The sequence below is a fragment of the Pan paniscus genome, chromosome 19 (genome assembly GCF_029289425.2).
Source record: "Pan paniscus chromosome 19, NHGRI_mPanPan1-v2.0_pri, whole genome shotgun sequence".
In the NCBI taxonomy this organism is placed as follows: domain Eukaryota; kingdom Metazoa; phylum Chordata; class Mammalia; order Primates; family Hominidae; genus Pan; species Pan paniscus.
The window spans coordinates 55296243-55310910 of NC_073268.2; the positions used below are offsets into that span (position 1 = coordinate 55296243).

At 44.1% G+C, this 14668-nt stretch overlaps 1 protein-coding gene across 13 annotated transcripts in view; it reads left to right on the forward strand.

The window, feature by feature from the left end:
- Positions 1–14668, forward strand: part of SPECC1 (sperm antigen with calponin homology and coiled-coil domains 1) — a 313351-nt gene that overhangs the window by 286963 nt on the left and 11720 nt on the right. For 7 of the 13 annotated variants that reach the window (XM_063599215.1, XM_063599212.1, XM_063599216.1 and 4 more), the window contains 2 exons: positions 4336–4452; positions 13386–14470. In XM_063599215.1, coding sequence (XP_063455285.1) covers positions 4336–4452; positions 13386–13541 — 273 coding nt within the window. In that variant the 3' untranslated portion in view covers positions 13542–14470. Of the gene's footprint in view, positions 1–4335; positions 4453–13385; positions 14471–14668 lie in introns of those variants that run through there. The other 6 variants (XM_008959377.4, XM_057300236.2, XM_055101218.2 and 3 more) reach the window with 2 other exon arrangements.

The window sequence follows — 14668 nt, forward strand, 5'->3', positions numbered from 1 at the left end:
TACAAACCTCTTCAGAAAGTGTAAAATGAAAGCATTCCCCATTTCTAAAGCAGTGTCCAGGTTTCATCAGGTAGCTGTCGAACCCAAAGAGACTTTGAAGCCAAGAGTCCACAGGATCAGCTTCCCAGTGGCCCCAGAAGTTACAAGATGGGGCCCTCCCAACAAAAGGCATCCTCAGGCTTTTACGTAATGCTGATGTGCTTAGCAACTGCTGAAAGTTGATTGTGCTTGAGTCGTGAAAGCCAAGATGAAGAGACGTTATTATGGTTGTGTGTTGCTTTCAGCTAGATACTCCTCGCTGGGGAAATGTAACTGCAAAGCAGACTCCAGAACACTGTCTTCCTGAAAGCCGTTGCTTTTGGGGGACATTCTGGGGCCCACCAGGGTCATCCTGGATGCTGACTGGAACTGAGAAGAGGTTTCCTGGGAAGATAGGGACAGATTCTTTGTATCTATGTCATTCAGGTAAACCCTACATGTGACATGTGACACCATCTCTTTTGACCTCAGTTTCAAATGAGATATTTGACCAACCTTATTGCTAAGGGTCAGGCTAGCTTGAAATAACCCTCAAGAAATCTAGATAAAAACCTAAATGAGATTATAGGCTTTTTTTTTTTTTTTTGCCTAAGATTATTTGCTTCCAGAACCCTAAGGAAACTTCACAGGAAACATGGTACCATATTTTAGTATACATCTCCATCCTATGCATGTTCTCCAGAACCTCTTTACACAGACTTTGAGGAGAGTTCCATCAAACCTCCTTCTCTTATTCCATCTTAATGTCATGCATTATTTCTCTTCATCCTGCCTCTCCTTTTCAGTTACAAATTGATTCTGATAGAAACACCCTAAATGACCTTCCCAGGGCAGTCAGAGAGTTAACTTGTTGTAGGGTTGCATTTGGCCATCTGGGCAGAGGGAGGAAACAGTGGTCAGTGTCCACCCTGTGGGAGGGAGGCAGCACCCACCACAGCTTTCCAACTTTGCTGGCTTCACATTTCCCAGGACAGGGCAAGAAGAGGAAGAGCTCCTCAGTGGCTGTGGGGAGAGTGCAGGAAGGAGCCCTAGACTTGCCCATTTCTTCTTGTCCCAAAACCCAACACAGACCTAAAACTCAGCCAAGCCCAAGCTATGCCCCGCTTCTGCAATCTCTTGCAAGGCCCCTGCTTAAACAACCTGAGCTCCCAGCTTTAGCAGGCTTGGGAACTTGATGCTTCATTTGGGACAAACTTTGTGGATCCAGGGAAGAAAACCTTGTTGGGGTGAGCAGGTGGCCGACAGGACTGAGGATCTAAGAGGTGGGGATGCACTGGAGTCCCTAGCTGGCCTAGGGAACCGGTACAGGAGTCTTCAGAAGCCACCATCTCGATGGGCAGGGACTTAGAATTGAATTTTTTTTGTTTTTGTTTTTTTTTGAGACAGAATGTCACCTAGGCTGGAGTGCAGTGGTGCAATCTCAGCTCACTGCAACCTCTACCTTCCAGGTTCAAGGCATTTGCCTGCCTCAGCCTCCCAAGTAGCTGGGATTACAGGTGCCCGCCACCACACCTGGCTTATTTTTGTATTTTTAGTAGAGACGGGGTTTAACCATGTTGGCTAAGCTGGTCTCAAACTCTTGACCTCAGGTGATCCACTTGCCTCGGCCTTCCAAAGTGTTGGGAATAGAGGCGTGAGCCACCATGCCCAGCTAGAGTTGGATTTTAGTTTCCTTATCACTGTGTACCAAGCAGCTGCTGGGGGCTGCACCCATCCCGATGGAGGAGCTTCTTTCTCCCCATGCAGCCTCATGCTCCCTGCTTGTTTGGTGTGCTGACGGGGCTGCTGAACAGGACGGGTTTTCTTTTCCCCCTGAGAAGCCTCCTACATTGTGGGGAGAAGAGTGTGGTAGGAAGAGCAATCCAGAGACAGTCTTGTAGGTCTTTAAGACCTTCTCATCTTGGTCTGCTTGTTGCGAATTGGGGTTATACAGAGATGGTGATGGTGGTAGTGATGACGGTGGTGGGGATGATGGTCATGGTTATGAAGGTAATGATGATGGTGGTGGGGATGATGGTCATGGTTATGAAGGTACTGATGATGGTGGTGGTGGTAGTGATTCCTCCTTGACCAAATAAGTCTGGGAAATGCTGGCATGTACAAAACTAATCAGGTGGGTTAATTTGAGAATAAGATATCTTTGAGCCTTTAATGACTCTCCTGAGGGATGGACAGAAATCCTCTACTGTTTTGAGCACTGAAGGCTTTTCCTCAATACTATTCTGTGAATGGATTTGGGCAACACCAGGCCATTCCTGGTACCAAAACAAAATGTACTCTGAGCAAATTTGGGAAGTTTATTCTTATGTTGCCTTACTGAAAAATCCAAAGGTAGATTCCCATCTATTATTATTATTATTATTATTATTATTATACTTTAAGTTCTAGGGTACATGTGCACAATGTGCAGGTTTGTTACATATGTATACATGTGCCATGTTGGTGTCCTGCACCCGTTAACTCATCATTTACATTAGGTATATCTCCTAATGCTATCCCTCCCCCCTCCCCCCACCCCATGACAGGCCCCGGTGTGTGTTGTTCCCCACCCTGTGTCCAAGTGTTCTCATTGTTCAATTCCCACCTATGAGTGAGAACATGCAGTGTTTGGTTTTCTGTCCTTGTGATAGTTTACTCAGTATGATGGTTTCCAGCTTCATCCATGTCCCTACAAAGGACATGAACTCATCCTTTTTATGGCTGTATAGTATTCCATGGTGTACATGTGCCACATTTTCTTAATCCAGTCTATCATTGATGGACATTTGGGTTGGTTCCAAGTCTTTGCTATAGTGATTAGTGCCGCAATAAACATATGTGTGCATGTGTCTTTATAGCAGCGTGATTTATAATCTTTTGGATATATGTCCAGTAATGGGATGGCTGGGTCAAATGGTATTTCTAGTTCTAGATGCTTGAGGAATCACCACACTGTCTTCCACAATGGCTGAACTAGTTTACAGTCCCACCAACAGTGTAAAAGTGTTCCTATTTCTCAACAGCTTCTCCAGCACCTGTTATTTCCTGACTTTTTAATGATCACCATTCTAACTGGTGTGAGATGGTATCTCATTGAGGTTTTGATTTGCATTTCTCTGATGGCCAGTGATGACGAGCATTGTTTCATGTGTCTGTTGGCTGCATAAATGTCTTCTTTTGAGCAGTTTCTGTTCATATCCTTTGCCCACTTTTTGATGGGGTTGTTTGATTTTTTCTTGTAAATTTGTTTAAGTTCTTTGTAGATTCTGGATATTAGCCCTTTGTCAGATGGGTAGATTATAAAAATTTTCTCCCATTCTGTAGGTTGCCTGTTCACTCTGATGGTAGTTTCTTTTGCTGTGGAGAAACTCTTTAGTTTAATTAGATCCCATTTGTCTATTTTGGCTTTTGTTGTCATTGCTTTTGGTGTTTTAGACATGAAGTCCTTGCCCATGCCTATGTCCTGAATGGTATTGCCTAGGTTTTCTTCTAGGGTTTTTATGGTTTTAGGTCTAACATTTAAGTCTTTAATCCATCTTGAATTAATTTTTGTCTAAGGTATAAGGAAGGGATCCAGTTTCAGCTTTCTACATATGGCTAGCCAGTTTTCCCAGCACCATTTATTAAATAGGGAATCCTTTCCCCATTGCTTGTTTTTGTCAGGTTTGTCAAAGATCAGATGGTTGTAGATGTGTGGTATTATTTCCGAGGGCTCTATTCTGTTCCATTGGTCTACATCTCTGTTTTGGTACCAGTACCATGCTGTTTTAGTTGCTGTAGCCTTGGAGTATAGTTTGAAGTCAGGTAGCGTGATGCCTCCAGCTTTGTGCTTTTTGCTTAGGATTGTCTTGGCAATGCAGGCTCATTTTTGGTTCCATATGAACTTTAAAGTAGTTTTTTCCAATTCTGTGAAGAAAGTCATTGGTAGCTTGATGGGGATGGCATTGAATCTATAAATTACCTTGGGTAGTATGGCCATTTTCATGATATTGATTCTTCCTATCCATGAGCATGGAATGTTCTTCCATTTGTTTGTGCCCTCTTTTATTTCGTTGAGCAGTTGTTTGTAGTTCTCCTTGAAGAGGTCCTTCACATCCCTTATAAGTTGGATTCCTAGGTATTTTACTCTCTTTGTAGCATTTGTGAATGAGAGTTCACTCGTGATTTCGGCTCTCTGTCTGTTATTGGTGTATAGGAATGCTTGTGATTTTTGCACATTGATTTTGTGTAGATTCCCATCTTATCACAATCTTCCTCATCTGTGATACTGCACAGTTTGCAATAGTACTTGTTTATTACTACTTTTCTCTCCTGCAGAACATTGACATCACCAATTTCAGCAGCAGCTGGAGCGATGGCCTGGCCTTCTGTGCTCTGCTCCACACCTACCTACCTGCCCACATCCCCTACCAGGAGCTGAATAGTCAGGAGAAAGTAAGTCATGGCCCTGTCACCTTGGTTATCCTCTAAGAAATGCAGGAGTCCTAATTGATAAACCCCACTGTGGGAGGGGGCTTACAGGCCTGAAGTAGAAGTTGGGATATTGATACCAGGTACAGATAACTCCTGAATGTTTGACTGCACCGTGGAATCCCATCCTCAGCAAATCTTCCTGAGTTTCCCTTCTCAGGAATCTCACCTTCATGGTTTCAAGACCTTGGCCAGCATTTTTCAAAGCCTATTCCAAAGAACCAGCAAGCACCAACAAAAAGAATTCCCTGTTCAAATAAGTCTTGGACACTGTATATTGCATCACATTTTCAGAGAGCATGGTGCCTGTTAACACATTAAAGACTTCAAGAAGTCCTACATTAAGAAATCTATGTGACTGTTTAACACAGCATAGATCAGATCCACTTAACCTCTTTACTTATATTTGTTTGTTTTACTACAATCACACAACAAGGGTTGGCAAATTTTCCCTGTTAAGGGCCACGTAATAGACTCAGTGGGTCAGGTGGTCCAGTCACAACTGTTCAACTCTACCATCGGGCTAAAGAGGCCATTGATCACTTTGTAAATGAATGTGCATGGCTGTGTCGCAACAAACCTTTATTTACAAAAACAGGCTATGAGCCAGATTTGGGACAGCAGTTTGCCAACCCCCTGACCTAGAACCTCCTACAAAATGTCCCACAGAGCATACTTTGGAAAATACTGTGCTGGGTCCCGCTGTTGGTCACTCAAGAATTTCTTGTCAAGCATTGGGCACTATCATAAGAAAACAGTCAACAATAGAGACGTTCTATGCCCTCATGAGCTAGACAGATAATAAGCAAGCGAGTAGACTTATAACAAGTAAAATTATAAATTAGCAAGGATAAGTGGTCTAAGAGCCCAGAGAGAAACTCAGTGCTGTGAGACTGAGTGACGGGGATCACATTTAGACCAGGGAGACTGCAGCGGTGATGTCAAAACTGGTGTTGGGGCTGGGCATAGTGGCTCCCGCCTGTAATCCCAGTACTTTGGGAGGCCGAAGCGGGTGGATCACTTGAGTTCAGGAGTTCAAGACCAGCCTGCCCAACATGGTGAAACTTCATCTCTATTAAAAATACAAAAATTAGCTGGGCATGGTGGTACACACCTGTAATCCCAGCTACTTGGGAGGCTGAGGCAGGAGAATTGCTTGAACCTGGGAGGCAGATCGCACCACTGCACTTCAGCCTGGGCAACAGAGCAAGACTCCTTCTCAAAAAAAGAAAAGAAAAACAAACTGGCATTGGAAGGTAGAGGAGGCAGCAGTGCAGAGCCAGGGCTATGGAGCAGCAGCAGCTGGGGAACACCTTGGTGTTGTCCAGGCCGTGGAAGAAGGCTGGTTGGCTGGATGCAGTTAGTGGGGCCAGAGAGGCTGTGCTGATCCAGGGAAGTGGAGGGGGCAGACCCCCATAGCTGGGCTGATCTGGGGAGTCTGGGGCGGGAGAGGCGACAGAGCTTCCCCACAGCTCTGGTTTGGCCTCACCCACTAACCGTGAGGGTGGTAGCAACGCAGACGGAAAGACATAGAAGGATTCGAAATATGTCTCAGACAGAATCAACTGGATTTAGTGACAGATTGGTTGTAGGGGAGGAAGAGAGGAAGGAGTCAAAGATGACGCCCTGGTGTCTAGTTTGAAAGGGCCATTTTCTGAGATGGGGAGGGCATAGATATGTTTAAAAGCTCTGTTTCGATTATCCCACATCAGGATTTAAATAAAGTACAAAGAAGGATCATAGCAATGACAAAAACTGAGCAAAGTAATTTAATTTTTAAGGTGTTAGAATTCTCCAAAAAAGCAGAACCGAGAGAGAGAGAGAGAGAGAGAGAGAGTGTGTGTGTGTGTGTGTGTGTGTGTGTGTGTGTGGAGAGAGAGAGAGAGAGAGAAAGAGGTGGGGGCTGGGGAGAGAGATTTATTCTAAGGAACTAGCTCGAGATTATAGAAGCTAGCAAGTCCAGCATCTGCAGGGTAAGCCAGCAGGCTGGAGACTCAGGGAAGAGCTGATACTACAGTCCCAATGTGAAGGCCATTTGCTGGTGGAATTCCCTCTTCTTTGGTGAGGTTAGCCTTTTCTTTTAAGGCCTTCACCTGATTAGATGAGGCCCACCCACACTAACTGGGGTCATTTGCTTTGCCCAAAGTCTCCTGCTTTAAATGTTAAACTTGGGCCATGTGTGGGGGCTCATACTTGTAATCCCAGCACTTTGGGCGGCTGAGACAGGAGGATCACTTGAGCCCAGGAGTTTAAGACCAGCCTAGGCAACATAGGGAGACCCCCATTTCTACAAAAAAAATTTTTTTTCAATTAGCTGAGCTTGGTGGCGCACATCTGAGATCCCAGCTATTCAGGAGGCTGAGGTGGGAGAATCACTTGACTCTAGGAGTTTGAGGCTGTAGCAAGCCATGATTGTACCACTGCTCTCCAGCCTGGGTGACAGAGACCCTGTCTCAAAAAAAAAAGAAAAAAAAAAACCTTCACAGAAACATCTAGAATAATATTTGGCCAAGTATCTGGGTGCCATGCCTATCCAAGTTAACACATGCAATTAACCGTCACAGAATATATTAAAATCTTTAAATTACTTTTCTGTGGGGTGCTTTGTTTGTGAAGCAGGCTGTACAGGATTATTAAACATTCTGGGGGAAAGATTGTATTTAAATCATGTGAAGTCTGAGGGGCTGTGAAATATGCAGGTGGTGATGGCAGGCAGGCGATTGCACAGCAAATCCGGAGCTGGTTGGGAGAGCAGAGCTTGAAACACAGATCTGGGGGTCGTCTATGAAGAGATCCATGCTGTCTAATGCAGGTTCCTGAGATGATGGGAATGTTGTGTATCTGCACTGCCCACAGGGCAACCACCAACCACACCTGCTTTTGAGCACTTGAAATGTGGCAGATGTGACTGAAGACTGAATTTTCAATTTCAATTTTCATGTTAATTTAAATAGCCACATCATGTGTGGCTGCCATGTTGGACAGCATGGGCACAAATGGAATTTAAAGCCATTAGAGTGGAGGAGAGCACCCAGTCCCTTGGTCTTAGGGAAGCATACAGAGGGAGGACCGAGGAACACACCTGGGAACCCCAGTGTTTGTTGTGGAGGTAGAGGAGGAGGACACAGCAAAGGGGACCAGGAAGGAGCAGCCAGAGAGGTGGCCTGAGCTGGGGCCACAGGCTTCAGCGGCCTCACGGGTCACAGATGTGATCTATGCATTTATTTCCTCCCTGCCCTCTTGATGTCTTAGTGTCTGCTTTTCTGATACGATTTTGGAGAGATAACTGAGGAAATAGTGGGCATAAAAGCACTGAAAATAGTCAGAAGGCCTTTCTAACACTGTGCTGGCTGAAGCCCACACATGCACACACCTACGTCCTCCTGACAGTGTGTGTGCGTCACTCCCTGCAGTCATCCAGACAGACTGGCTGCTTTGTCCTTGAATCAGCATGGCTGTATTGGAAAATTATGGACCTAAAAGTGTTTGTTCTCAGGCTCCAAATTGTGAGCCTTGCCTCCTGGGCCAGAGCCCCTGTGTCTGGCACTAGTCTCTGCGATTCTGAGCGCAGAGGCTCCGCCAGCTGCCCAGGCCTCCTGCAGCCGTGGCAGCATGCAGTGGGGGCAGGCTGAGGCCATGGTATAGGCCCCTGCTCCCTACATGCAGGGTTGAATTTCTTCCCCAGACCAATCACCCGACCACCAGGGAGTGTGTAAGGCAGCGTGTGGAAGACTGTGGGTCTGTGATGAGAGTCCGAGTCAGCCCTGGATGTCTGGAATTTTTCATTTTAGGATCTGTTTGGCCTCACAGTAATCTTGAATTGGGTTGTGTCCCAGAGCCTAGGATTTTATTTGCTAATTATAGCCCGTTTGCCACTCTCTGAAGGAACAACCAGCCTCCTGTTTCCTAAATGCCCCATCCTGGCCACACTCTGGAGGAGCCACAGTGGCTGCAGTGACATTTCGCCACTTCTTGGTGTGTGGCTTGCCCTGGGGGATGCTGGCGTTCTTTTTGGTGAGAGAGGCCATATCTATCACAGTTACGGGTGTGGGTTTTCAAAGTAACGTATCCCAACAGGCAGACTCGTACCGTATAAAACTGAGCACACGGAGGGAATCTTACTAGAGCAGAGAGGGGAAAGAGCAGGGAAGATTTCCTAAAAGTGTGTTAGAAGCTGGGATTCACAGGGAGCAAGTGGATGTGAATACAGCACATACCTTGGGTCATCAGGATGAGAGGCACATGTGTCCAGCCCCAGCCTGGAGCTGTGTTCCCCTATGTGCTCAGTGCCAGGGCATTTTTTTTTTTTAATTTACACTTACATCAGAAAGGGCACCAAGAGAAGCCTTTAATGTTTGTAAAACTATTAAAATCAAAATCTAAAAAGTATGTGATAGAGTTGTTGATAGCCCAGAATGTATAGAAATTATGAGGTGTCCCCACCTGGATGGAAGCAATTAAACTATGTCTGACATTGGTATTAAGTAGGGAATTTCTGATAAAAACTAACAAGCATGTCTTCTATGATAGTAAAGAGATATATGATCACAGGGTGCGATTTACAGTCCATGAAAGATTTTGTCATTTTGTTGTTGTTGCTGTTTTGAGACAGAGCCTCACTCTGTCACCCAGGCTGGAGCGCAGTGGTACCATCTCAGCTCACTGCAACCTCCGCCTCCCGAGTTCAAGCGATTCTCCTGCCTCAACCTCTTGAGTAGCTGTGACTACAGGCACACGGCACTACACCTGGCTAGTTTTTATATTTTTAGTAGAGATGGGGTTTCATCATGTTGGTCAGGCTGGTCTCAAACTCCTGACTTTAGGTGATCCACCCGCTTGGGCCTCCCAATAGTTCTGGGATTACAGTGGTGAATCACTGTGCCCAGCCATTTTTGTTTTTATTGTTTTCAGTAAAAAGATAGGGCATTCACTTGTCCGCCTTTGCAACTCTCTGCTTAGTCCAGACGGACTCAGGTAGTGGACTGGACCTTGCTTATGTCAGTGTCTGAAATGAATGAAGTGTGACCCTGAGAGGGGGAACTCTAGGATTGGCATCTTTCTCCCGTCGGTTTTGAGTGTGAGGCCCAACGAGCCTAACCCCTCAATCCCTGCTGGTGACTAAGAGTTTTGCCACAGGTTGGGCACTTAGGCTGTCCTGGAACTGGAAGGTCCCAGGCCTGCACCATCATCCCCCGACCAGGGCAGACTGAAGCAGTGATGGCGTCACCCTGCCCGGCCCCTGTGGGCTGAGCTGCATCTGAAGCTTACAGCCCGTGGGGGAAGTGAGGCCCTTCGGAGCTGCTGCTTGTCTGTGGCTTCTGCCTCCCAGGTGGCCTCTGCACAGTGGTGGTGACAGTGATCAAATGAAAGAGCATTGGGATAGTAACACTTGGTCACAGATGTTCTGCTGCTGCAAAAATGAATAAAAGTTACTGTTGTGAATAAAAAACCATCCCCTCTCTGTATTCTGTGTCACCCTGTATACTATTTCAGGGTATTTTGAGACAGTTTTTCATCAAGGGGTCCTCCCACCTCAGGCTTCAGAGTAGCTGGGATTACAGGCATGTTGCCACCATGCCTTGCTCCGCTTGTGTTTTCACAACAGATACTGAACATAGAAGAAACAGCATGCAGCACACTGTGAAAACACAGGCGGTGCCAGGCGTTGTGGCAACATGCCTGTAATCCCAGCTACTCCAGAGCCTGAGGCCGGGGGATCCCTTGAGCCCAGGATTTTGAGGCTGCAGTAGTGAGCCCATCTATAAAAAAAAAAAAAAAAAAAAAAAAGAGGAAAGAAAACAAGTGGTTTCATTAGAATCAAACTAGAAGGTTTTTGCATAAAACGTTGAGTTTAAAAATGCTTTCTCGTTAGACCTTACTAGTAATCAATACAAATTAAAAGAATAAAATATTTTTAGCCTGATACATTTGGCAGAGACAGTACAGGAAAATAGCCACTTATACACTATTGCTGGAACCAAAAATTGGGGTAACGCTCTAGAAAGCAATGTTTGGCATTACATATTAAAAGCCATAAAATATTTGACTTCTGGAATAATGGTGGCCTAAAAACTGGCTAAAAACCAAAAGGACTGAAGTAAACACAAAGACCTCAATAGCACCAAAATAGGAGATTGCTGCCATTAATTTGGGCTAAATGGAAGGAAGCCAGGAGTTCACAGCTCCCCTCTCAGCAGAACAGAGTAGTGTTAGGGAAACAAGTGTGCAGTTTCCAGCCCATGCCCGCTCCTTTCCTTTAATTTCAAGGAAGGGGCATGGCAGCTTGGGCAGGATCACCACAGATCAACAGCTTTCCAAGGCATGGGCCACAGACTGGAAGAAAATGTGGTGGCTACATCTTTCTGTTTTTTGGTGACCTGGTGCCTAGAGTTTGCTTCAGTGTCAGGGAAAACCCGTCACTTCAGGCTCTAGATGTTCAAGCAAGGGTAGAGAGTGAGAGCCATGGGGGAAATGGAAAAGGGTATAAAATGATGTATGAAATCTAAAATACATAATTATGTATAAAATCTAAACATATAAAATTAAGAAATTTGGACAGGTGCTGTGGCTCACGTCTGTAATCCCAGCAGTTCGGAAGACTTTGACAGGCGGATCACCTGAGGTCAGGAGTTCAAGACCAGCCTGGCCAATGTGGTGAAACCCTGTCTCTACTAAAAATACAAAAATTAGCCAGGCGTGGTAGTGGGCGCGTGTAGTCCCAGCTACTAGGGAGGCTGAGGCAAGGGAACTGGTTGAACCCAAGAGGCAGAGGTTGCAGTGAGCCGAGATCGTGCCACTGCACTCCAGCCTGGGTGACACAGCGAGACTCCATCTCAAAAAAAAAATTAAGAAATTCTACTGAAGAACATAATGGCCAGGTGCCATAGCTCACACCTGTAATCCCAGCACTTTGGGAGGCTGAGGTAGGCAGGTCGCTTGAGCCCAGGAGTTTGAGACTAGCCTGGTCAACATGACGAAACCCCTTCTCTACTAAAAATACAAAAAAAAAAAAAAAAAAAAAGCCAGGTGTGGTGGTGCATGTCTATAATCTCAGCTACTGAGGTAACTGAGAAACGAGAATCACTTGAACCTGGGAGGCAGAGGTTGCAGTGAGCTGAGCTCAAGCCACTACACTCCAGCCTGGGTGACAGGGCGAGATTCCATCTCAAAAAAAGGAAATTTCACTGAGGAACTTAAAACTGAATATGTAGAGAAACATTTATCTCTCAATTATACTTAATATAACAATTTAATTTTAATATAATCCTAATAATTTTGAAATGAACTTTGGAATGGGAGAAGCATGAACAAATGATTCTTAAGTTCATCTAGATGAACAAACATCAGAGAATAGCCAGGAAGAGTCCCCAAAAGAAGCCACACACTAGGGCTGAATGATTGTGGAGCACTACCATTAACATTCTAAGGGGAAATTATTTTCAGCCTCAAATTCCCTGTCCAGCCAGCCTGTTAACTGAACGTGATGGTAGAAAGGAGAAATTTTCATACATCCAGAAAATGTATCTCCCCATATTCTTTCTTAAGAAGGAACCTAGGCAATAGAATGGGGGTAAAATCCAAAAATCAGTGAGGTTCTGGAGGGCTTGGGGCTGTAGGGTTTCATAGAATGATGAGATGATTAAGAGCTTGAGGCTGTGATAAAGGAGATGAGAAACTGTGCGAGGAAGCCAGGGTCCAACTATGAGGCAGGCCCTCTGTGTCAGAATAGAATGGCGGCAGCCACAAGGAGAATGTTAGGACTTAAAAGCAACAGTCAGAATGGGCAAGAGGCCAGATGAGAAGGAGGCACAAAGCCCCCCTCCCAGTAAGGAAAACCCCAAACAAGCAGAAACTGTAGGAAAAAACCAAACTTTTGAAGAAAGGCAGGGTCCAAATCTGGGGCACACTAAAATGTGGGGTGATTTTGGACGACTGGTAGAGTAACAGAGGAACTCCTTTAAATGATGCTTTGAGTGGCTCAGGTCATGATGGTGGAGCTGTAGAGGACACGTGCCCACAGCTGGCTTCTGTGATGCCGCTTGTGGTTTTCAGCTTCCAGAATCATTCTAGTCAGAGAGCACCGAGGACTTAAATGTGCTTCCAGGGAAGGAAGCAAAGGTTCTCAGCTGTGACAATGTACAACTTGACCAGGTGGAGGGAAGAAAGGGTAATTTACTTCTGACATACAAAGTAGAGTCAGGAAGTGTTGTCCATACCCAGTGGGACAAAAACTAGAAGTTCAAGGATATTATTTAAGGTCACAAACATAGCTAATATTAATACGGGCACTAAAATTAGCTATGTGTCTATAGTGTAAGGAGGAGGCAGATGCATGGTGCCTGAGTCCTCATTTGTCCTGGAGGAAGTCAGTAGAAAATGCCTTCATTTTAGAAATCAAGTAGTAGTCGTGTTAGCATATTACAGAGATACGGAAATAATCCATAACTAAACAGAAATTGAAAGGTAGTTCTCTGAAGGACCAGGATTGAAGGAAGGAACAGGTTTTCATTTGATTTAAATGCAATCTATATATACTATAATATATGCATTTATTACTTTGATAATTTTTTTGATATAGCATCATGATTAAGCAACTTTGTTATGCAACAGAATGTTTATGCCATAAATCTTGCAAAGTATGAATTACCTAAATCTTGACAAAGGTAAACAAAAATTTATCTTTGATAGGTGTCAATCAGTAATGTTAGTTTTGGTGCAGTTGCAACCTGTTGATTTTTTTTTTTCTTAAACTGAGACCAAATATTGTACACTTGACTTACTATTCTTTGTTTTATAATAGTGAATAATCTATATGGGAATATCAGTTGATATTCTTTCCTGGCAAAAGCTATATATTTTAAATTACTGATTCCAGTCTCTTTGTCTTTTTAACTTAGAAGAGGAATCTCTTGTTGGCATTTGAAGCAGCTGAAAGTGTAGGCATCAAACCCAGCCTGGTAAGTATCCTATTTTGTATCCTTGTGATACTTTATTGTAATTGTATGAGAAATGACTTTATGCCATCTGATAAACAGTTTCTTGTAGAACATTGACATCTGCTTGCCGAAAGTCTGTTGCTCTCAATACCTAATATAGAGTTATCCAGTTGATATAATCACATATCAACATATGATTTAGAGATTTTCAATCGCATAAGATTTCATATGGACAAATTTCAGTTCTGGAAACACAGTGGACTGAATTATTATTAGAGCCCTCTTGTTCAGAACACCTAGAAATCTGAATAAAATGCTATGTTAAAAAATATCAACACATAGCTAAGCTCTCAATAAAGAATGGGAAATACCCAGATGCCAGAAATGTAAAACAAAGCAGAAACCAGGCACAACTGAGCCTGCAAAACTCGGCAGGGGTGGGTGGGGGATGGTGGGCCAAGCAAGCAGCAAGCCTGCATAAAGCCAAGGCTCACAACATGCTGATCTTCTTAGTGAAAGCAGAAATCTCTAAAACTCCACCAGCCAGCCCAGGGAGGTGATAAGGAAGCTGGTCTCCACCTGGGCTTGTGTGCGCACGTGCGCGCAGAGAGAGGAAAAGGAGAGAGAGAAAAGAGAGAGAGTCTCTTGCAAGGAAAGGAAACAGGGCCAGATGAGGTTTAGAGTCCAAATTTATAATATCTGTGCTGCATGAAGCCCTTAGTATACTCTTAGATGCAGGAAGCCCCTGGGCTGATACTACAATGGCTGCTAAAAAGTAACAGAACACTTGAGAAAATGATCTACTTGAGCTAGTCAGCAGATATAGCAAACAAAAGGATTATCTACCAGAACTTGAGATGATAAATAAGAGACTACCAAAAGACTATTTAAACATATGAAAGAGATAAAAGGAGGAATAGAAACCACAAGGAAAGAATGATTCTATTTAAAAAAGAAATTTGTAAAAAGAATCTAACACTTCTAGAAATGAAAAATTGGAATTAAGACCACAGTATGTGTTGCCAAACTCATTAGATACAGCAGAAGAGAGAAATACTAAATTGGAAAATAAATACAGGGAAATCACCCAAAATATAAAAGAGACATTAAAAAATATAAAATATAATGGGTAAGGTTGAATTAGTATGTGTTCAGCTTCAAGAAATGGAAAACCCAACCAGCAGTTGCTTAAACCATAAAAATGTTAATTTTCTTAACAATAGTAGTTTTAGAACTGGTTCACC